General features: G+C 37.4%; 1 protein-coding gene across 8 annotated transcripts in view; it reads right to left on the reverse strand.

Moving 5' to 3' along the window:
- The window catches only part of MPDZ (multiple PDZ domain crumbs cell polarity complex component), a 97720-nt gene that overhangs the window by 67286 nt on the left and 5173 nt on the right, over positions 1-25261 (reverse strand). For 6 of the 8 annotated variants that reach the window (XM_027635247.1, XM_027635243.1, XM_027635248.1 and 3 more), the window contains exons 2-10: positions 22048-22118; positions 21301-21467; positions 13875-14096; positions 12778-12917; positions 10641-10854; positions 8635-8763; positions 7213-7416; positions 3321-3435; positions 857-945 (exon numbers count right to left, since the gene is read on the reverse strand). In XM_027635247.1, coding sequence (XP_027491048.1) covers positions 857-945; positions 3321-3435; positions 7213-7416; positions 8635-8763; positions 10641-10854; positions 12778-12917; positions 13875-14096; positions 21301-21467; positions 22048-22063 — 1296 coding nt within the window. In that variant the 5' untranslated portion in view covers positions 22064-22118. Of the gene's footprint in view, positions 1-856; positions 946-3320; positions 3436-7212; positions 7417-8634; positions 8764-10640; positions 10855-12777; positions 12918-13874; positions 14097-21300; positions 21484-22047; positions 22119-25261 lie in introns of those variants that run through there. The other 2 variants (XM_027635250.1, XM_027635249.1) reach the window with 1 other exon arrangement.

Below are 25261 nucleotides of genomic sequence, written 5' to 3' on the forward strand. Positions count from 1 at the left end.
ACTTCTAATAATACTATGTTCCTGTAGTTTTTTCTGTCTATCTACACAACATATATATTTCATTATTTTAATTGCTCCTCCATGAAGAACGAATCCCTCTGGACTCTAAGTCATTTTGTTGTTCTTCTCTTAATTTCTTCCACCTCTGGTGCTCTTCTAAGTATAAAGTAACCAAAAATCACATGGCGTTATTAAATTTTTTCTCCATGCTTAAGTAAACCATATTTAAAAAATATTTATTATTCTTTTGTCTGAGAACACTCAAATAATTTTCTTCTTCTGCACTGCAGTAGAAGAAGCAAACAAACTGCAATAATCAAGTTCAGCCATTTGTATTCAGCATGTAAGTCATTACCAAAAACATATACTTCCACAAACAAACATGCAGGCACATTTAGAGAGAGACATTAACTTGCTCTTAGTGCTGCCTAAGGAGAGATCTATGAGAGACACAAAAATGCACTCCCTCTGTTCATGACCTCATTTTCACTAAACAAATAACATTTTATGGATGAAAATATGTTCTTTTTTCTCTGAGTACCTAAAACTTTTATAACATACTTTTAAAAATCATTTTGAAAAGTTATGCAAATTTAATCAAACTTTAAAACTTTGCACTTACTAAGATCCTACTGATAAGATACACACATGAAATTCAGATTTTTTAAAGAAGTACAAGTTAGGAGTGGATAACATAATCAGAAAGAGAATGAGATCAAATATTCTATCAAAAAAGGCCTCATCATTTCAACAGCAGTTAAGTATTTTAAACAAGTACTATATAAGCATTTCTTTACAATTTAAAGAAGCAGAATTTCGCAGACAAGTGATCTTGCTTCTTTCTGTGTTTACTTACAACTATAATTTGATCTCCCACATGGATTCTGCCATCATGTTCAACAGCACTGCCCTTTGTAATGCTTTTCACAAAGATACCAGAAGGTTCTGGGATAAAGAAATAGGAAAAATTAAATTAACTAATTTATTAAGAAACAATTTAAATAATGCAACAATCTCCAACTAATGGCACCAGTCAAAGAGAGAAAAAAAACACAGTCCACAATCTCAAAGTAAGATAAGAAAACAACCATGAAGAAAAGTAATGATTTAAGTGAAACATACATATTACTATTTTCCTAAAGGATGAACTTCGTTAATGTCGGCTTGCATTGGACCAGCTTTCATTCAAAATCTTACAATGCCAAATTCACAATTCTTGTTGGAAAATAAGAAATATTCCAACTTACTTTAACCTAAATATTGAAACCAACATCAACAAGGAACATATCTATGACTTTTGTCAAATTTGGACAGAAAATTCAGCTTGAGTATACTAATCTGGTTAATTCTGAATTTTCTATGTACTTAATAATTGCTTAAGAAAATGCATGTTTGAATAACCAAATCCAGAAAATTATAAGCAAACAGGACCACAACTTACATTTGAACCAGCTTTTAAGTACAAATGCCAATATTAGATAAAACAAAAATTAAAAAAAAAAACAAACCAAAAAAAACCAACAAAACAAAAGGCCACAAACAAACAAAAAAACCCTAAGACAGAAATATTTTAGACAGTTATTAATTTTGAATCAGAAGGGAAAGGAATATATAGAGAACATCTACAGAAGCAACGTTTTACTAAAAGAAATTCATTTCAGGAGAAACACACTTGTCTGTGAAACAACTTCAACAGTTCAATAAAGTGAAAATCTATGGAGTTTCTACATGTACATTTTGCACATCATACATGAAACTGAGAAATATAACACCATAAACAGGCATGAAATCAGGTCTAACAGTTACAGGCCTGTAACACTGATATCAGAAATCTCAAAAGAATCTACTTTCTCTCAACAAATGTTCCCACTGTTAAATGAATATGTTTGATATGAAGCTAATTCACTACAAAATGCATTCTAAAAGTTGTCAGACCCTTTACAGACCTGAAGTTAACTTTTTACTGGCCCTTATTATAACAAAAGTTAGCAGGAAGGAGAGCTAATGATCCAATTCAGCTTAGGAAAAATAAGATTACAAATATATTAAAGTCACATCACTGACAAGTCTTTTTTTTTTTTTAAGCTGTTGTTTCCACAACAACTGGTCTTACTGAATTCCAGGCATTCTTATATCCTGTAACAGCTGTACGATAACACAAGAAGTTGTTATTTTTCATTCATGAAAGATTCAGCCATGGATCTTTTTGTCCAGTAGTTTTATTGCTACTTCTCTGACAGCAAAGTTATCCTGTAACTAAGTGTTAAGTCACAAAACTGAGTTACCTAATCAGTTCCTAGGTTAAGAATATTCTACATAGTTACACGCAGCACAGTAATTTCAAATCAAAGACTGTAGATACCCAAACACTAAATCAGTTAAAATATGCTCTCAGATCTATTACATATTCTGCATTTTAATTTGTCTCTTAAAGATTCAACTGGAAGCTGCTAAACAGTGGACTTGCACAAACTGTGACCATCCTGTCCTATGCAACAAGAGTGTTAAAATTTAGTCCAGATTTTCCAAGTCAACAAACTAAGCTATATACTGCCAATAATGCGGAGTGCACCTATCCATACATTTTTCTAACAATATATATGTGGGTGTAAGTCAAAGCAATAGCTCTTTGAGAAGTTTTACAACACATTCAACAAACATCCCTTCCTAGCAATACCGGATTTGCCAAATCCCCCCCAGGGAGGCCTAACAGAGTTCAGAATAATTTTTCAGAAAAATGCAGTGGAAATTGCAAAGTAAAAATACATAGAACCGTACATGAATACTGTTGCATGTGTTTATTTAAATAAACTTATTTATTGTCTGCCACGGTCCACAGGTCAACAAACATTTATTGTATCTACATCTATTGTATTCTTGATCTGCCAGCAGCAGTATTCACATTGTTAACAATTTAATAACAATACCTTCTCATACTACTCAAATGGCTAATGTATTACCTTGTAAGAGCCTTTTAAAAATGAAAATGTAATTTTAAAAGCCCAGTTATTTCTAACAAAGAGGGTTCAACCTATTTTAGAACTGTTTTTCAAAAACATATAAACATAAGCTTTAGCCAAAAGTGAAGATAAAAATTGATTTAAAAATAAAGATGGGATTCTGTAATAACACCAACTGCTTTTATTCTGAATGTCCTTCTCACAAAAGGAAAATAATTATTTTTCCCTTACAAACTTTAAATAGATTTTCATATTGTCAAGGGTTCTTTTAAGAGATGCTATACCAAAATTAAGTCTTGGATGCATATATACCATAGTATGCAATAAATTGTATAGTAAAGTGCAGAAATCAACCATTACCTGACGTTTTGTCTCCAATGTAACCAGCAATAGTTATTCCTAAACCTTGGTTGTTTTTGGTAAGTTCAACATTAAATTTCTCCCCATCTTCACAGCCATCAATAGAAGCATCTGCCTAATAAGAAAACAGTGATTAGATTTCTTTTTTCTTTAAAGATCCTTCATATTCTTTAATGTCATTAAAATGTAAAATTAGATGCAATCATAAAAAAGAAAGTGCAAACTTTCCTTACACTCTTTGCTGTTCACCAGAGAAATGAGAAATAGGTTAACACTCCTCATGGTGAAGCAATACAGGGTAGGTCATGTACTCTCCACCCCACTTTTCCAGCATATTACCTCTAACCTATAAAATCATTATCTGATGACTAAAATGATTGGTGAGATTTGTACAAATTGAATAATTAATTGCTTGTACAATAATTTAGACATATATGTATATGCATACGTAGCTTGTTGCCCTTCTGGTGCCTCCTCTGAACCAGCTTTAGATGGCTGGGTTATTAAAAGGAAGAAAAAAAGTCATAATTCTATTTTGTATGCTATTTGTTTAAATTTCTCTGCAATAACTACAGCAATGTATTTAAACTTGTCAAAAATTTGGGAGTAAATAATTAATTTATTTACTGTTAATGGAAGTAAAATACATATTAAAATCCCATTTTTACAATAGTGGCTTTGTAGTAAAAGAAAAAACTACTTATAAAAATTAACTTCAACTTTTAAAAAGTTTTGGATTTAAATTTTTCATCTTTCAGTTGTCTAAAACAGACAGTTTCTAGCCATTTCAATACCTGATATGTGATTACATATAAAAGGCTTTAATTTCATTGTATTTATATGGGCATCAATATTTATGCATACATTTAAAACAGGATTTCATAAAGTAAAAATCCATCAAGATCCTGCTATACTCTTCTTTTATTCTGTGCTTTCTGCATGCCAAGTAGCAGTTAATATTTTTTAAAGTGCAAATATGGCAACCAGGCAGATACTAATCAAACCTAGTTTGACTAGATAAATATGCATGTGCCTAAAGAAAGAAGATTTCAGGAGAGCTATGACGCTACTTGCCAAGAGAATCTGATTCCAGTTCTTTATCTGAACAACTCCAACCAAAATCAAAATTAAACACAAGAAAAAGAAATTGCTACTGCATTAACCATCTCTCTACTTGATAATACAGGATTGTTTTGGCCAGAGGTAATACCACTAAAAAACTGATCTAATTTCTATAACCTCATGAATTTTTACAGGATAGACATCTACAGGTGAACATGACAAGAAGTGGCCATTTTGAAAAGCCAATCTGCTCTCAATAATAGCTGTAAGAGCATCTTGAAGTCTTTACCCACACTGTATTTGATTACAAGAAACTAACAAACCAAGCTGTTTGCATCATCATCTTCACTTCAGACCCAAATCAGTAAGTCTTGCACAACCGTTAACAAGGTGTTCCTTCCAAGAACAAGACTGCAGAAGTTTAAAAACAGCCTACCTTCTGCCAGAAGAGAGGTACCAGGAAGAAGGCATTGAAAAGTAAGGAAAAGGAGAAGAAGGTGTCAAAAAATTTAAATTTCGCCCCTTGGCTGCTTTGAGCTACTTCCTCAATACTAGGAATCTTATACCTCCTGCAGCTGCAGATACTTCCTTCAACATTGCATCATATACTGGTGGTGAATGGTGTTGTATCCAGTTCTTGGCCAGTGACTAGTGGTGTGCCTCAGGAATCAGTGTTGGGCTCAGTCCTGTTTAATATCTTTACTGATGATCTGGATGAGGTGATTGAGTCTACCATTAGCAAATTTGAAGATGACAACAAGTTCAGAGGGAGTGTCAATATGCTGGAGGGTAGGAGGGCTCTGCAGAGGGACCTGGACAGGCTGGATCAATGGGCCAAATCCAGTGGTATGAGATTTAACAAGGCCAAGCGCCAGGTCACATGCCTTTTGGCCACAACAACCCCCTGCAGCACTACAGGTGGGGAAAGAGTGGCTGGACAGTGGCCAGACAGAAAGGGACCTGGGGATAATGATTGAGAGGAAGATGAACATGAGCCAGTAGTGAGCCCAGGTGGCCAAGAAGGCCAATGGCATCCTGGCCTGGATCAGGAACCGTGTGGCCAGCAGGACCAGGGAAGTGATTCTTTCCCTGTTTGCGGCACTGATGAGGCCCTCGCTTGAATCCTGAGTCCAGCTCTGGGCCCCTCAGTTCAGGAAGGATACTGAGGTGCTGGAATGGGTCCAGAGAAGAGCAACGAGGCTGGTGAAGGGACTCGAGCACAAGTCCTATGAGGAGAGGCTGAGGGAGCTGGAGTTGTTTAGCCTGGAGAAGAGGAGGCTCAGGGGAGACCTCATCACTCTCTACAACTCCCTGAAAGGAGGCTGTAGCCAGCTGGAGTCAGTCTTCTCTCCCAGGCAACCAGCAGTAGGACAAGGGGGTACGGTCTTAAGCTGTGCCAGGGAAGGTTTAGGTTGGACATTAGGAAGAGGTTCTTCACAGAAAGAGTCATTGGGCATTCAAATGGGCTGCCCAGGGAAGTGTTGGAGGCACCGTCCCTGGAGGTGTTTAAGGAAAGCCTGGATGTGGCACTTAGTGCCGTGGCCTAGTTGACAGAGTTGTGTTTAGTCATAGGTTGGACTCGATCTCAGAGGTCTTTTCAAACCTAGCTGAGTTTGTGATAACCTCAAAAAGGCAAACACTGAAGAAATATACACAGATTAACTGTGTATATCAAAATCAGCTTTTGTTTTGAGACCGATGTTTTTCAGACAAGTAATACTAGGGCTAAATATGGATGCTCTATCTAAAATGCAGAGAGGTTTTATGTCTCTCAGCGCTGTAAAGACACAAAAGTACCAGTTTGTCTCTCCTGCTAGATGCTCAGAAGCCTCCATGTTAAGATTAACTTTCTTTGCCTTATAGCCACAAAAGAGGGGATGTTTCTTTTTCACATGTACCACTACAATGGACAGGGGCAAAATGATGGTAATCATGCATAAATTGTTATGGCTTTTTTTCTTCTGAAGTGACTTGTTTGAAACGTAAATTGTAACTGGGGAGACAGTAAACCAAAACAATCTTTCAAGGCCTAAATTCTATCTACCTGGAGGCTCAAAAACAATGAACTTTTTCTTCTCTCATTAATTTACTCCACATATTCACATATATAGGTATCTGATCATAACCACATGTGACAAAACAGTACTGTTCCTGGCTCTTCTGAGGCCAGACTTTGCTACAAACATGCAAATGACCTATTAAGCAGAGGTTTTGAGCTGACAGGTCATGATAATATATACAGCATTTTTTAAGAGGCTGACAGTTGTAGAGGAGTAACAGCGCATAGTACAATCATCAGCAGGGGAATAAGGGTAGCAGCGGTCAACTTTTTTCAGAAAACATCTAGCAAACGAGCAATGCCAGGTGATGTAGGAAAGAAGCAGGTGTGTGCTGGTTGGCACAGGGAGGAAATGGTGATGAAGAGCTGAAATTATATGGAAAGAAGAAATATTTCTGGAGAGGAAAAAGACAAGTGGACAGAGAAATGCTACATAGTCAGCTAGCTCTGTCTGAAGAAAAGACTTCATGGCTTCAGTTGTTTCTAATGTAATAACGTACCCTTGCATAAACCCAGAACAAATTGTTGATCAAATTATACTTATGGAAGTCCTAAACCTTAATCCCAAAAGTCTTTAAGAATATAGTTACTTGAATTGTGGACTCATTATATTTAAATTCTCCCAGACTGTCAGATGAGAACATCACTATTGGGAAAGAAAATCCTGACTTTTGAGAACATAAGGACAAAAGACATTCAAATAGCAAGTAAAAAGAAAGGAAGTTTATAGTAGATATTTGCAATGAGTTAAGTATATTCACTGTTGCTTACCTGTTTATCTGGTGTGGAGGTGGGTACTGGTGTACCTGGAGGAACTGCTGGAAGAGGTGGCTCCTCAATAGGACCCCTTGCAATTACGAGTTTCACTCTATTTCCACACTGCCTTAGAACTTGTGCCACCTGCTCACTGCTCATTCCAGCTAGGTCTGTATCTCCAATTTTCAAGATGTGATCTCCACTACACAATCTCCCATGCTGGAGGAAAAATAATGATGAAAAAAAATCTTTTAATATCCTGCTACTTCTTCCACATACCGTATAGTTAGAAAAAGAGCACATAGCTATAGTAACTTTTACGACACATGAACCAGGTGACTTTTTTTGGGTGTCAAGTCAATATCCTGAAAACATGGAGAAGAAAAGAAGGTTGCCTAACAGCACGCTAATTTTACTTGGAATTTCCAAAGAAATATCCAGAAGATCATTTTTCAAACAGTCACCCAAGCACACAAAAATAAACGTGTTTAGTTATGATTACTACCTTCTGATATTTAACAACTACATGCAGACTTCAAAACTCCAGGTTTCATTTCCAGGTACACTTTTAAAGACAGCATAAAAACATTTATTCTGCTTTGCACTTCTATTTAAAAACTAGTTCTCAGGATCAACCGTAACTTCAAAATAAAATTAATTTCTCTCTTACTGTGATTCAGTTATTTATATTGCTTTACACTGATTTACCTTTAATTAACAAAAAAGCTTTACATGAATTTAGGCCATATGATGCGTATTAAAGAGACAGATCTGTAAAAGGAACCTATCTACCTGCTCAGGGAAAGAGTGCAGCAGTAAATATTCTCCATGAATCTCCAGGTTCTGAGGCTGCTACTGCTGTTGTTGGAAGACTAACCAGTCTCTGTGACTATTAAATCCTTGAAGATCATTAATGCAGCCCTGGGTACCTGTCCAATGGACAAGCTTGAAATCAGCTGTGATAACCCAATTCAATTCACATGAGCCCTTCAGGCAAGAGCAGAGCCTGTGTTCTGAAGCAGACACATGAAATCACCTCTGGTCCAAGCCTCAGTAAGCCCAGCAGAGAGAAGCAGATTGTCTTAGCTGTTAGGGCAGAGCAAGTCAATCTTTGGAGTTCTCCCTACCCTTGACTACAATCAGTGCACTCATGAAAGAATTAAGAGTGTAAATGAATATCGACCAAACATGTATTATGTAAGAGGTTTGAAAATGTGATTTAGAGCCTAGTCCAGCTTTTACAAATGTACAAATCCCAGCACTAAACACACCTTTATATAAATATACATTTATATAACTTTTATATAAATTTCACTACTTGTTCTTTTTTTTTTTTCATTTATGTGGATAAAAGCTACCAGTATTTAGCATGATCATAAAAGTAAAGAGTAACTGCACACCTTACTGAATGGTAACAGAAAGGTAGATTGAATGTACCTGATCAGCAACCCCTCCTGGGAGGATGGTTTTAACAATCACTCCAGTTGACTTTCCTCCCACTATCCCAAATCCCAGACCTGAGCCATCATTCACCAACTCTATGGTCTCCACATGCTGCCAGTGAACCTAAAAGGAACAGATATAAGCTTGCAAATGATTAAAAACATAGACTCTTAGAACATATGATTTTTATAGGTATGAAAAGACCCTTAAGATTATCAAGTCAAAATCTTAACATAGGTATTAGAATTTGCAAACTATTTTCTCTTTTTTCTTGAGCATATTTTTGATAATGGAAGGTTGGAGGAAGGTGGACATAAGAGACCTTTCTAACAATTACTATTTGGTATAAGATTTCATAATTTTTAAGCAATAAATTGCTAGTTCCATAACAGGTATGCTTCTCTGGTACAAAACAGAGCTAGGTAGTGGGTCAGACCTTTCAAGAACTTGTTGAATTAATTTAAGCAGCAACGTAGGGCCACCCACCTTCACGCTCCTTTGCAGTCAGTAAATACTGCTGCTACAAAATCTCATAGGACTAGAAATCTTCAGCTAAGCGCATGTTCACATTGGTCACTATAACAAAGCACAGGTGAAAGCAAAATCCCAATTTAAGGATTTTTAAGGCTGAAAGTAGCACCAAGCATTGCAAAGTAGGCATGAGCAGAATTGCCTCATGTAATGAGCAAAGATTTTTGCACTGTCTGATGTCAACAGCAGCAGAACGAAGCGGCTCTGATGGTAGATGATGTTCTGACAGCAGCAAAACTGCTCTGAAAGATAGACAAATGCTAGTTTGCTCATATGGGGCACTACTTGAAGGGACAACTGGAAGCTCATGGTGTGCTTTCTCCTGAAGAGTACGCCATCGGAAACTTGAAACTGCAGCTGGTCCTACATTAGGTAGGATCTTGAAGGAAGCATTTATTTTGGCATAATCCGGGTATTGCAAATTCAAAGCCCTGTGGTACCTGTTTGGAAATCCACAGTCTTAACATAAACCAATGATGATCAACCAAAGCCTGAAGGAAAAAGGACAGCTCCTAATACACTGCATTTGAAAGCAAAGAGAAAACAAGCACTGGGAAAAGCACACTAAAAAACCAAAAGCTGTGACATGTTTAAAAGGAACATTTTTTCAAGCAAGGGAAGTTGTTTGGAGAATACAGAGGCAATCACATAGAGAAAAAAGTGTGTCACAGCAATGTTGGAAGAGAGCAGGAAAGCTTAGGTCAGTCAGCTGCATTCCTGCACACAGATGAAAAAGAATAATTCTGACATTCTTTCACTAAAAATTTTATGTTAATGATTAAAAAAACCACTAAAACAGCTGCGTTTTCCAGACCAATTGCTCTCTATACTGCTGGTTATCGACTCCCTTAAAGAAGGGCCACAGATGACTGAACAGCAAAACCTACAGAAACTAAAGACAAGTTGTTTCATCCCAGGACAACAAGGCATTACATGAGTAAGATACCAGCATTCAAAAGAAAGGAATTGTAGCAGAGCTGTTTTCCGGGGGGTCCTAAAATGCATCCATGCATTTTAATGTTACTTGTTACTCTACTTGGATCCCCCACGCTAACAGAACAGAGAAACAAACACGCAACTACTCATTCAGCTGGTGGTGTGGATCACATTGCAATGCCTCAAAAACTTCTGTTTGCCCAAGCAGGAGGCAAAGAAAAAAAAAGATCTTGTTTGCTGCAATCTCAAAATAAAGCTTCATCAAGGTAAATACGCTATATTTGCACTGGTAGATACAGATAATTTGGCAGATGAGAGGAAGGAATACATCCAAGATGAAGATTTCCCCCCAAAAAACCTCAATATTTTCTACTCTTTGCACTGGCAAAGGTACAGCAAAGATAAATAGAAGAAAAGCCTTGAGAAATTTGAAGGTGTGTATATACAAGTTACAAAAAATGTCTCAAAATCCTATATGCAGTAAGTACATACATGACCAGAACTGAATACACAGATGTTTGGGGTATACTCACTGGGTTGGAATGGGCTGAAACTGTGCTAGCAGCAGATGGAGACCGGGAAACTACAGGACTGATGAGCTGAGGAAAAGTGCCCCTGGCCACAACTAGCTGGACATTATCTTTTGCTTTCTGCAGGATGCTGATAGCCTGTTGATGCGTAATTGTCTGATCAAGGGCTTGTCCATTAATAGCAAGGATTTGATCTGCTTCCTTCAGCTTTCCATCTCTGTCACATAGATGTAAACAGTGAAAGAGGATGACAAAATAAACAAATCAGAAAAAACAAGGAAGCATTGCCACAGAAATTGCAATATTTGACAATTTTCCAGTATTTTTAATAACCCAGTCTCTATTCCCCCCACTTTTTAATCCCTCCCTGCAGTTTTGCTGAAAGGAGTTGATGCGGCACCCTGGTGATTGCTTCCTTTGAAGCTAATCCCACTGCCACTGTCCCCTGGCTACTACCCCCTAGCCAGCTTTCTTCTCCCTGTACCCCCATGCGAAACTAAGCATATTAATCTCAGTCACTCCCAAACACAGCCTAGGAGCTTGTGTTTATTCTTGACTTTGAGCCTCTTGCTTTACACATCAAGTGCTCGACTTTGTTCAGTGCCCCCATCCTGAATATTCATCAAATTGTGGAGTGGAACACACTTTCATCAAGATGTTACAGAAACAAATTTTGTTTTGCTGAAAAACAAGGAAAAAAAAGGAAAAGAAAAAAAAGAAAAAAAGAAGGCTAGGCAAATAAAAAAAGAGAATGAAAATGATAAAACAGATCCCTTTTATGCAAGGGGAAAAAATTAAAATAAAATAAAACCTCTTTGCTTTCTGACAACTACTGTAAAATTACACACTGAGCCCTTCCCCAGACCTAATCCAAAGGTAGTGCATGAAGCCTACAAAGTTGAATTACCTGCTACTTCCTTCACCAATTCTTTGCATCCTAAAGTGCCAACACCTCGAAAACAAAGGGCAGCAATGAAAACAAGGATCCCTACTACACCAGCTTTTGTGAGTACCTACACAGTAGAAGCTCAGTTACAGTATTCAGGAAAAAGAATTTCACTTGTGAATTCGAACTGTTTTCCAGAGTGCTCTTGAAGACTTATTATTGCCAGGGCCTTTCTCATTTACGACCCCTGTAATAGTTGTTGAATGTTTCTCTTCTGGACAATGAATCAGGTAGGGCCTGATTCAGTAAATACAGGTCTCATCTCCATGCAATAAAAGTAAAAGCAAATACCACTTCAATGGGAAGAAAGAAAAAAAGGGGGAAATTTAGGCAAATTAGAAAATATTGTGAATAAGTAGAGCATGATGCTTTCTGTAACTGAAGTAACTCTGCAGACCGTGCTCTGGCCTCTGTTAAAAATACAGTGTTCAGATCACAAATAATCCAAAATCTTCTCCCTACAGTACAGTGAAAAATAGAATCAACATGACTCACACCTCCCCACACAACATACAGAGTTCACTGCAAAGCCGCTCTGGCCAGGTTCCTTGATCACTGATACACCTCACCTCACTTGCACTGCTGCCATTCACCACTAGGTTTGTTTGCTCCCTTGGGCTGTTCTTACAGTAGAAATCCATTTCTCTCAACACTACTTGTGAAATTTGAGTTTAAGCCTAAAGTATATTTTCAGCAAGCTATTATTATTGCTGAGCTTCTGTAACATCAACTTAATACCTCTTTGAATATCTCTGAGTTTAGTCAAGCTTGACTTTAAAGCTTGGCTTCCCACCTGCTCAGTGGGCCATACCTTACAAATAACACTGCTAGTTACAGCTGACTATTTTGCATAATATTGTTTTTCAATGCATTCAAGGATGGTAAAATATGGATTTCAGTGTTAAAAGACACAACAAAGAATGGCAGCCTCCCCTTTTTCCCTATTTAAAAGGAGATGTTATAAACAAACCACAGAGAAGGACATAAGTAGTTTTAATAAATTCAGAACACGTCATATGTTGTCCTATTCCAACATCACAAAAATTGCAGTGTTAAGTAACTTTACATCTGCAATGATGCTTAGGATATGAGAGAAAAATGCTCTTGTACCACAAAAATAACAGCACTAACACAACTAAATTGCACTGTCACATTAACATTTGGTATAGTAAAATATTCCAATAGTTTTCTTACCTATGTGCCACACTTCCCTCCTGGATTTCTTGCACAAATATTCCTAGTTCTCCCCTGTTTTCACTCTTGAGTCCCACAACACTGAAGCCCAGACCACCACTTAGAGGTTTAGTAAGTTCAATTGTCTCAACAAGACGACCCTGTTCAGCAGAAGTTAAAAAAAGGGTGCAAATGTTAAAAGGTTAAAAATGAACAAAGGTTAAAAATGTTGAAAAGTAGTAATAACAAATGTTATAAACAACTTGGAAATTAGTTGCTAATTTGCCAGTTACAGTTACAGTTGAGCAAGACTATACAAGCTAATAACTGAAACATAGTTGTTCATTTCCTATTTTTTCCTATCATACAGAAAAGATTTGAGAAATAAAAGACTACCACAGCCCCGAAGAGGAAATCAGGGAAGAACAGCTAAATATACAGACTTTAGGCTTAGTAGTGACTAAAGTAGGATATGCATCTATAAAATTTTAGAGGGTACAGGTCAACTTTCAAGCAAAACTAGAAAAAGAGGAAGAATTTCAGAAAGATTAAAAAAGTAGGACTATGCAAAAGGCTCTCCATAAAAGCATTAGACTTCTCTTATCAGACTTTTTTACAGATTAATTACAAAAATCCTAGAATATATGCCTGGGCATTCTCAGCTCCAGTCACTGTAGGGACTTGTGCATCATTTCTGGCTGCTACAGGAAAGTAGTAAGATTACACAGCAAGGTCAAAAAGGAATTTTCCATTTAATTTCCAAGAAAGTCTAGTTGTCCTTAGTTATGCATACAAAAGGATGCCCTGATAAAGTATCTCCCCCATGGACAGAGAGGCAGTTCTACAATGTGCATAAAAAGATAATGGGATGCTGATCTGTGAGAGACACACAGGCCAGCTAAGGACAGTTAACTCAGCAGCAAGAATGTCAAGACCACTTTTTCACCTGCTTTCTCATTTACTAATTGTTCCTCAAATTAAACGGTTACTTTTATTTTATACAGGAAGTGAGCTCTGCTCTGTGTAATAACACAATTGCTTTTAAGTAAGCATACATGTATTTTAATCATCAGATAATCAGTAATCCACATTCTGTGGTTACTGTAAAACAAGTTTACCTGGGACATGTTTCTGATCAGCTGCTCAAAGTCATCACTAGAGGACTTCCCATTAATCTGAGGAGTAATGGATCGCATTGATGCTTCTAGCACATTAGCTGGGCTGCCATTCTGCTGAGCCAGCAAATATGACTCATTAAGGGGCAAGGACCCCATGTTCACACCATGATGGAGAAGCTGAGGGAATTCATCAGTGGAATGTATGGAGGGTGCAATATTTACCTGTAAAAGATTGATGGCAACACAGATTTATAGACACAGCAAAAACCTCCCGCCTACATAAGAGCATCATAATAAGTCAATTGATTGTTAAAAGTACCTGAAATACCAATTTGCAATTTCAAAAAGACATTTTAAAAGAAAAATTACCTTCGATATTTATAATCAATGTACAGTTGTGAACTACCAGCATAAAACACAGAAATTGACAAGAACAATTTTAAATTGCCTAAAATTAATTTGTTCCTATCAGTATAGCATCTTCAAGTATTCCATCACAGTGGTAAATGTAAACAAGTATTACCAAACTTTTTCTATAGTAACAGTATTAAAAAAAACAAAACAAAACAAAACAAAACCCAAACAAATGTATCACTTATTTTACAAGAAAAAAAAAAGTATGTGTATATTGATGAAAAAAAGAAAGAAACCTCACCAGCTACATAGAAGACAAATTTCACTGGTCATGGTTTCTGCATCACAAGGCACTACCAATCTGACTATCTACATGAGCTAGAATTAAATACAAAATTACTGAACAAGTCTAAAACCACCAGGCTGCTCCGAAAATCATACTTGTACCTTTACGCAGATAGATTTGATAATACCATTCTCTTAGAACAGAAAAGAAAATGAGAAATTTCTCCATTTTGCCCAGTCATGGTAAACTACCTCTTTTCAAGCAGGTCTCCGCCAACGAATCTAATGAATGGCTGCTGGAGATACAAAGCTCACCTGAGAGATGAGCAGAAACCCTCATTTGGCTGTTGTCCCGCTTGCCTGTTGACAGTCAACACGAACCATTTTACTCCACATAGATTTGCCGCATACTTGCCTGGCACACTAACCACAGTACTGCAGTTTCAAATACTTTTCATAGTTTTACAGTGCAAATTTTCTAGCATTCTGTACCACAATACAGAAGACTAGGGTTCCCCTTCCTTAAAGTCATATTTTTAAACTTTATGTATCAAAAATTTCAGAATTGTAAATATATTCTAACATGTCTACTGCACCAGTCTCAACTGTTTAAGCATGTTACTTCTATTAGGTTTATCATATCATTCTCCCAACAGTCCAGTCATTAAAAGGTCAATATTGCTCTCCATCACACAATTCCATCTCATCTGGGTACTTTAGGAAAATGCAATAAAACAAACGTCTACCCTTCTGCGAATACAAAATTTCTCCTTATATTATATGAACAGATTTGAAACTAGTGAAGCCTATGACATACTGCATTTCTCACCTGCATGAGGCCATATAATAGGTTAATTCAATTCCACCTTCCAAATGTCCTCCATTTCAATGTACAAAAGCATATACCTGAACTTGGTCAAATATGTGCTTTATTTCTTGTTCTCCTCCACCTTCAAATCTTCTTGTAGATCCTGCTGTTATATTTCTTCCCATAAAAAAATTGTCATGAGTGAAATTATCAATCTTAAGAGTATCTAACATCTAACACCACTGCAATTAACCCCTCTTAACTGTTTCTGTGTAACATTTTTATATTTTTACATTTCTACAATCCTACAATTGTGCTAAAAGCAAAATTTGAGACTGTACAGAAAGCTAGAACCCCTTCTGCTTTACAAAGAGCGAGCCATGCAGAAAAAAAGGACAGAAACAGAATTTTAAGCTGCAGAAACTGACTGTAGCTGCAGATCCACTGCTCTAAGTTTATTCCGTGTTACCAAATGGTGTGAAGAATGCTAACATAGAGACAATACCACCAGCTTGTGAAATCTGGATAAAAAGTCTATATCATTCCTGCCTCTAGAGTACTCCTTTACACAAAAATGTGCAGGGAGCAAGTTGCATTAGAAAAATCATGAAATACTCGAAAAGATATGTCAAGCCACAGTAATTCAAAATTATGACAATTTTAGAATAGCATGAATGACACAAGAGGTGTTTACATTGTGATACTGTATTTTTTTTCTAATATACAATAAGACTTCCTGTAAAAACAGCAAGGGAAAAAATGGAACTACACATCAAAAATAAAAGGTTATAGAGAACGACACGTTGCCCTTACAATGAACTGTATTTTATGCCTTATCTGAATCTAAGATACTTCTTGTACCACTCAATATCCCATACAGGACAACCTTCAGTATGCAGAGGGACCTCTGGGCCCATCCTGTATTATGATCTATATATGTTCTCCTAGTACTACTTAACAGTGGATTGATTGCTTTAGGCAGCTCATTTCACTGTTTGCAATGTTCTAACAGCAGATATGATGGGCACTTTTAACTTCCACCTGAACATCTGCCCAGTATCACCATATTCTTCTCTATTTAAGTTTGAAGGAGTTCTTCAATTAAGATATGACAATGTCCTTAGGGATTTATGATTTTCTCTCTGGTAGAGAACTTGGACATTCCCATGCTAAAATAGAATCAGCTCCAGGCCAACTAATTTTTAAGTTTTACATTGTATTTTCATTAACCAAATCCTGTTCAAACTGGCAATATAGTGCCCACCTTCTCACAGTTTGAAATTTCATCCTTCTCCATACTTGTATGAGCTGGGACATCACTGTAAGCATACAGGAACCGACTGACCTCTTCCACTCCTTCCACCTTTCGAAGTAGAAGATGGTAGTTGTTCATACTTTTCTAAGACATTGTCCATAATTAAGTAATAACTCCCTTATTCTGAAGACAATGGATGGTTTTTATTTGCTTGATGGTTAAGATATCAACTGATAAGAAGTGTTGCACACTATATATAACAGGAAAAGGAAAAAATAACCCTCCAATCCACATTAGCTTAACTAGAACTTTAAAAGCTTCCCCTCAAAACTTCAGTACAACAGCACAGTTACAACACAGTATTGAACACAACCATATCAGGAGCAACCGAGAGCAACACCTCATTTTCATCACACCTTTTTTTAAACATGGCTACATGTTCAATGAAGGATGTGCTTAGCACAGGAAGCCAATCCCATGTGAAGTGGCATCTGACTTCTGAAAATCCAAGAAAAAATGTTAAACTGTTAACAGAGGGAAGTTGTGTGTATGTGTGTGTGCAAAAAACTCACAAGTCACAACGCCTCCTCTTCTGAAACACACATGGTTACACTTTAAAAGCCATAAAAAACATTTATAATGACAGTTATAATGGTACTTAAGGTATAAGTTCAGAATCCCCAGACAAATCATAAGCAGAAACGTGAGGACCACTCTTTTCCCTGACCATCCTGAAATCCAGGCTTATAGCATGAAAAAGTTCAGAAGAACTGGTGCATATTCTCACTAAGGACAGAAGTATATGTCATTCCAGGGGCAGCAAATCTTAAAATTATGGTGCTCTTGTGGTTGTATGAAATATTTTTCGTAACTTCTAAATTGCACTACTTTGCAGCAATAAATGCACCATAATTCCATCAAGAAATAGCTTTACAGCACTGTGATTGCATAAGTACTCTATGACAGAATATTGCTATGTTTTATAAACTGGCTTATGCCAATTTTCCTTGATTGGCTTTCTCTGAACTGTACATAGGAACGCCAATGTGGACATAATTTGCATAAGACTAAAAGAAAAATTCATAAATACCACCGAGTATGGTAAAATTTATGCTACAGTCACACAGATAGATGCTAAATACAATCAAGTACTGCTTACATGCAGTTGCTCAAAATATTTTTTTAACAGTGTATCAACATTTAAAGCAATGTCCTCAACATTTCTAAGTCTCAACTTGGACAAGAACAAATTTTCAGTGTTTCTGTGCTCCAGCCATTGAGTACCAGCCCCTGAACACTCCAAGAAGCACAGGGCAGTATTTCACCTGACTGCAAGAATCCTGAACAGCAAAAAGGTCAGCTGCAACAGCGATCACACCAGAAGACAGGAAGCGAAGCGCAAGGCAAAGGCTGCTTGAGCCCAGCACTGTCAGGTGCCCCTGGCCCTACAGAGAAAGCCTCCAAGCTCCCAGAACAGGCAGTGGCACCAGCAACCCTCTGATGACCGCACCTTTACGACTCCATCTTCAGGGTGCATGAAGCAAATCCCAAACTAGCATTTGTCATGAGCACTTCATTTCCAAACACTGGTTGTTAGTGAACGGGGAAGAATGTGAACCAAACATCTCTAGCTATGCAAACACAGCAACTGTTTACAGGCAATATGAGAAGACAAAATTTATCACTTCTTCCCTAAATCCTCTCTAGCGCTGACACCCAGCTATCCCAGCCACTACTGTGAAGGAAAATCTATGGTCAAACTCACAAGTAAAACAAAAAATCTGAGGAATGCAGCTCAGCCAAGGGAGGGTTATTTTGTTCTGGCAGAGCCCTGACTGGAATGGAAGGGGGGGTGGGAGAACGTGGGGGAAGAAGAGGAGGTGGATGAGGGGAAGACAAAAAGGAAAGGAAAAGAAGCAGGAGAGGAATGCTAGCATGGTCTGAGTATTTTCTTTAAAATATTTTATAAAGAAAACAAATATTATTGAAAAGTTTAAAACATCACAATCTCTGCCTTGTTTTTCTGTCACTTCCTTATCTTCAAACAACTAGACAGATGGTTCTTTAACATGAGAAAACAAGCATTCACTGAAGAATAAAGGACAGAAAGAGATAGCAGAAAAACTTATTTCCTTCAGTGCTCCCCAGCTCAAGTGACTAGTAAAGTCAAAACAGTAATTCTCAAAAAAAACCCAGCCCTTTGTGTGCCTTGACTTTTCCACTTCAGTTCTTAACTTCACAATGACAGTTTTGCAGTGCAAACAAATCCTGCTTGTTAAAGAAAGGAAGAAAAACCAAACAACTTTAACAATAACCAGCAAAGCATCAGATTTGCTGACTTTAGCATCATGATTCCCCAACATTCAGAAAAAGCAACATACACTCAGTCCACACACTGCACAAACAGAAGGCAGGGCTTTCACTATCATCCCTATTCCTTCCAGACATAGTGCCTCAAGCCAGGAATACATCCTACCCTCAAATTTATTGAGGCCACTACAGGCCCACAATCAAGTCTCACTGGGTGACCTGCTTCTGCTGGGATACTTGCAGGGAATTCGTATGACTTAGAAAGTAAATTGCTATTCTGGCTTCTCTGCTCCCACCCCCTCTTTCAATCTCTACTATCCTAAAAGATGGCCTTCTCCTGATAATTTTGCAATAGTCTCCTAGCTCTTTAAAAACTGATTAAAAATACAGGAGCAGCTTAAATAGACTGTCACATTTCACTTTAGGAAACAAATCCCCATTCAACTGTCATTGCAGCTCACCATTAAACATAAAAAAAAATTTGCCATTCTAATCTCAGCTGGGTAGAGACTGCAATATTGTGTCATTGCACAGCTCAGCACCATGTCATCCTGTTTCAAACACAGCTCTGACCACAACTGCTTGGGAAACAATTTGTCTCCTTTCTCAGTCTGGCATGGCTTGGCCAAAAAGCCTGGTCACTATTCACATGCCTTGCAGTTTTCTTTAACCCATAGTTTAAGAGTTTCAACAGCACAGTACCCTGTCAGTCACAAAAAGTGTGTCCTCAAAAATGAGCCTTTGAAAATACCAAGAAGTACAATTTTTTTTTAACATTGATGCCTATTTCATGCTTTTATCCTTTGTCCTGTTTCAGTATGCTTTGTAAGTATTTAAATAACACCAAGAAAAAACAGACAATCTCATGTTATATTACAGGGAAGAAATGATTCTACAGAGAAAATACAGGATGAAGAGCTGACACAAATCTAAGAATTCTGGAAATATACATTTACATGTGTAAGTGTTCATATAACCACGTATCAAAAAGGGAAGTCACATCCAAGTAGCTTCCTTGTTACAGGATACATATCCTTGTACCAGGATATGTACCATGTAACATGCGCAGGCCACTAAAGTTACTGCACAAATAAACCTGCAGTCAGGACAGATGGTAAAATTATTACTTGCTTTTTACAAAATATATGTTTTAAATTACCCATAGGTAGTATCAGCTGCTTCATTTTTCTAATTTAGGCAACTGTATTTAAAAAGATAACCATCCTTTAATTTTACAATGAATGTCCAGAAGTGAAAATTTAATTTGTCTTTTCACCAAACTCCCATTAACATTTAAGGCACAATTTCATTTCTCACTCTGTGTTCCCAGGGTCTGCACCACACAATTCACACAATTTCTGAGTGTCACTATTAAATTCTCGTTTTCAAATAGGAGAGCAAACAAACCTTCAGGACAGGGTTTTTTCCTAGATTTTTTTTTAATCACTCCAATATCATCAATTGTCTAAATATGACATAGGCAAAATCTGAAAAACATGGTGATGAATGCAGCACTGTGGACAGTATTCTAATTTATTTCTTGCCTGTGCAAAACAGCATTAGGATGATCAACAAGAAACAATAAAGGGCCATAGTGTGGTCTTCTGCCACACAGTTGAAGATTGTGAGGAATCCTCACCACCACAGTCCGGTCAGAGACCAGACGTGGCTCCACACTGATGATAAGGTTCATGTACAGGGTCTGCATTCTCCCACTTCAGCATTTCTGCATACCAGACAGAGCCGCCCATCTTGCGGGAGTAAAGAGGAACAACTATTTGCAGATACACAGTTTAGTCCTAATTCAATTACTGGACCAATTTTTATATTTTACAAGTTCTTATTCTGCTGACAAGTCAATATAGCCATTATAGCCAACCTTTTTCTCACTCTCATTGAAAACATGCAGAAAAGTAACACTTTTACTTAGTACCCTGAGCAAGCAAAAAGGAGGCTTCTCTTTGATCTTTTATTCCTATATCAAGAAAAAATAACATCCCCATGTCCTTCTGAAATCAACATTCCACAGCCTCCCTTTTACACTCTCATTTTAGCAGGGTAAGACACAAGAGGGCAATAAGAGGCTCCTAGGATAAAAGTCCTAAGACCTCATAGAAAGAATTCTCCTTTTGAATGGCAGAGACAAAATGCACTGTGTCAGCTCTGCACCCAAAATCACCATTTCCCTACCCTGCACATTGAAAGTAACAAGCATATACATAAAAATCACATATACAAACTATGGGTCTCAACAAAGCCCAGAAAAGTCAATGGAGTATGCCCCCATCAGTTCCCTGAACCTTTGCATCAGATTTTTAGTTTAAGCTATTTTATTTCACTGTTCAACCAGTAGAGACATTTTTGCACCACCTTAGCAATTTTTCCCTTGCACCTGGGAAGGTTGCTTTTCCTACCTGATCTCTCAGTTGTTGAACAGAAGTCTGAAGGTTCAGAATTTGATTAAAGAGAGGACTCTGCAGCACTGATTTTAACAAGTTGAGTTTCTCCTCATTTGCAATGTCACCTCGATTCCGAAGTTTTGCCTGTAAGCGATCCATGGCCTGGAGGGCCCGATGGGTATCTGTAGCGATAATCATTTCTAGTCAGCAGCAGTCTAGAAACATCCACATTTAAGCAGGTAACAGGTTTAAATATAACTCTTTTTATTGTTCAAACTACAGAGGACTTGAATGGCTCAGTTCTCAACAAAAATCCCAGTGCAAACATGTCTAATGAAGCAGGAAGTCAGAGGCAGAGCACAAAACAGAAGCCAATAAAAATCACATTTTTGTCCACCAAGAACTGGCTTACAAAAGTGAAAGAGCCTTCATTAAAATTCAGTTACAGCAACTGTGGCTACAAACCATTGTAAATAAATAGTGACATAAAGAGTCATAATAGAAAACATTTGTCTTTTTCATGTCTTTCAGGCAAAGATTAAAACAACCAAATGAAGACAACAGGCTAAAAATTAAATACACTAAACAAATGATGGTACATCTTCTGTTTTCAAACACAAAAACCCAAACACAACACAAATTTTTAATCAGAAGAGATAATTTTCTCAAAATCTCTCTCAGCAGTTTATACCAATGACCCAAATCTATCACGCGCACTTGATTTAGCCACAAAAATACTGTGATACAAATGAAAAAAATTACCAATTGTTTCCAACATGTTTTTCTCTTCTCAGCTTCTATTTTAACGTTGGTAAGAGATAGAAAATATATCCCTGAAAAATAACAGAAAGGGAAAAAAAGTCACATTTATAGAAGTGTTAAGCTCTGATGGAGAAGAAAAAAGCTTGACTTCCGAAAACAAGAAACAGTAAAATAACAATCCACAAAAAACATATCTCCATGGATAATTAAAATAATCTCAAAGGTGACTATATTCTGAGTTACTTTGGCACTTAAAACCTGCCTGAAAATTGCTTTAGGAATGTACTTTGTCATATTTTCCTTTCCATATCAATGCTGCTGTCTGCATACTGCTGCACAACATCTCCTGCAATGCTTTAAACAGAAGCTATGAATCATCGCTGTCACTGATATTTTACAGTTTCATTGCTTTCCTTTTCAGTGATTCACAAAAGACATTCCCTGCAGGATCAGTTTTCAAGCTCTATGTTGACAATTTCAGGTGCACCAGCCACAGCACATTTTTAAGCAATCTTTTTTAAAGAAAAGTCACATAAATCACAAAGTCTTCATGCTAAAGACCTGCAAGAGTCTTACATTATAGCCTCCACCATTAATATGTTTTGGAATTGAGACTCTGATCTAGATGATGGCTGAGTTTTCACTAGTGTGCGTTTTCAGGCAGGAAATTCCATGCTGAGAGGAAGAAATTTGCAAATTGCTTTGTTGATTCTTTTTGTTGCTTTTGGGCGTTGTTTGGGGCTTTTTTTTCCACAGTGTACCTCCAATTGCTCTGAAATTTGTAGCGATAGAACATGTTTGATGAGATGGATAGCTGAGGAGAAGTGAGGAGGTCAAGTATCATTGCAGGTGTACGAACTCATAATCTTATCCTTCAAAATTGTGCTTTTGTTTTCTTTATAATAGGAAAACCATTATAGCATCCCAACTTGAATCTGGAGAGCTTAAAAATATACAGAACCACAATCTCTAAGCACTCAGGAAAAGAGATTTTTTCCTTGAAACTTTGGAGAAAAAGAGAAATGGGAATGATGTTGTCAGATCTCTGGGTAAGTTAGTCTACCAGGACCATTAGTTACGGAACCTGATTGTCAAGCCTATACTATTTAGAGTTTATGCAGAAAAAACAAACCAAATGGGTTTAAAATGATCTCAAGTTCCATCAACATGACTTCTCTAGTTTTGATATACCAGAAGCTTTGTATCAATTTTATTCATGGAATCACAGAATCATAGACTGGTTAGGGTTGGAAAGAACCTTAGAGATCATCTTGTTCCAAGCCCTCTGCCATGGGTAGGGAACCTTGCACTAGACGTGGCTAGTCAGAGCTCCATCCAGCCTGGTCTTGAACACTTCCAGCAATGGGAGCATTCACAACTTCTCTGAAAGTTGCTTTTGAATTTGCCAATACATTGGTATAGAATCACTCATCATCCTTTTCAGGAAAACATACCACTTAGGGACAAACATTCAAATCCCTTAAACTTGATTTTGTCAAAGTAATCTTATTCCATGATCCAACAGAATCCAACAGAATATCAGTAACAAATAAAAATAAGCCTTTATGAATTTGTTTTCTCACTTGGCAAGGGAAATCCCAGCATGTGACTGCCAGATCTCAAAACCTGAAATTGTCTTGTTTTTTCACCCTGTCACTCTACAAAACAAGACAAAATTAAGTCTATTTTACATGGAAAGGGTTGGATGAGATTATTTAAATATTATGAAAGAAGCTGGCTTCCCCAAACCTTAATCACCCAAAGCTTGTTTTTAGATTAGCAAACTACTGTCACTTCTGTTCAGAGTCCCTATTTACAAGTTTACATTTATGTCACGTTCAAAGTGTCTTTCTCAGTGGCAATACCAATCAAAGCAGTTCTTTCCTGTTTCACTGTTCCGGTTCTTTCTCTCTAGCTATTCTTGGGGCTCTGTAGTGGATCCAACCAGAAAAGTGTGTAAAAAAATAGATATGGAGTATTTTTCAGTCATTTTAGTGCCATGATCCTGTTTATCACAGCACTATACACACAAACACATAGCATTATATGTTCAACAGACGAAACTACTCAGGAAAAATACAGGGTTACTGTTCTGCTTCAGCTCCACAAGAACCTCAAGAAGAGATACAGCTGTAAAATGTCTCTGTCTTTTGGAATAGCTGGATATTGCTTTATACCATAACTCTATCTGTCAAAAATCTCATTCTTGCCGTGCTGTGAAAGGCATATTTTACAAGTGACAGCAGAAAAGGTCACCACTGTGTTCAGGCAACCCTGAAGGTATGAACTCTGATAACTTATAGTGAAAGATTTCTAAAAGCAGACTCAAGTCCTAAACATACTCTACAGATTGAGATGATGGTATCTAATTTGCAACAAAAAGAAGTCCTTAGCTCTGCTAATACACTCATTACATACTTTCTCTTTACCTCATGCTTTAGAGAGAGAAATTAATACTGCTCCAGTGCTATGCTAGCATCAGCAAATTCATTTTTAACTCTCAAGTTTATTTGTGCTTACATTAGCAGGAAATCCCTCCCCAGCTGGCCAGTTTAATGCTTTTGTTGACTGCAGCAATAAGCATGAGCAAGACAAAAACTGTTGTCAGGATGTTTTCCCTCAGGACACCTCTGAGGCAGATGCAGTGTGTTGAGGCACACCAGCGTTTCTACGCAGGCCCAGATGACCCCTGTTCTCTCTGCCTGCACTCTGAAAGGGCAAAAATCCACATGACTGTTGTCCCGCTGTGCCACATCCATGCTAACAAGTGGGATCTGTCAGCACCAGCTTAGTGGCACATTAACATATTGAAAGCACAGGAGAAGCAACCACACATCTGTCCAAAATGCACCACTGAAACACATCCATAAGCAACACCACCCACTGCAGGCTGCCCCGGCCTTTAAATCAACTTTTGCTTCTAGGTATTGTAGAAATAATGTGCTAGGGAGAAGTAGAGAGGCATGCACGATGACTTGCTGACAGGTGTAAGCCTATCATTTGCTATTGTGAATATTTTTATAATGCCATCACAGACTTCTACATGTACAATGGGAAGATTCGTTCTGATTTTCTCATTTTGCAAACTCCTGGCAATTTGTATCACAGGATCCTGAAGCCAAAACTGGCCCTTCCATACATCATACCATACTGTTCATGCCTCAAAGAGCTTACTAGCTTAGCTCAAAGTAGATTTAACTATTTTTGTATTTCA

This window comes from Corapipo altera, unplaced genomic scaffold, assembly GCF_003945725.1.
Source record: "Corapipo altera isolate COAL_440 unplaced genomic scaffold, ASM394572v1 61411, whole genome shotgun sequence".
NCBI lineage: Eukaryota > Metazoa > Chordata > Aves > Passeriformes > Pipridae > Corapipo > Corapipo altera.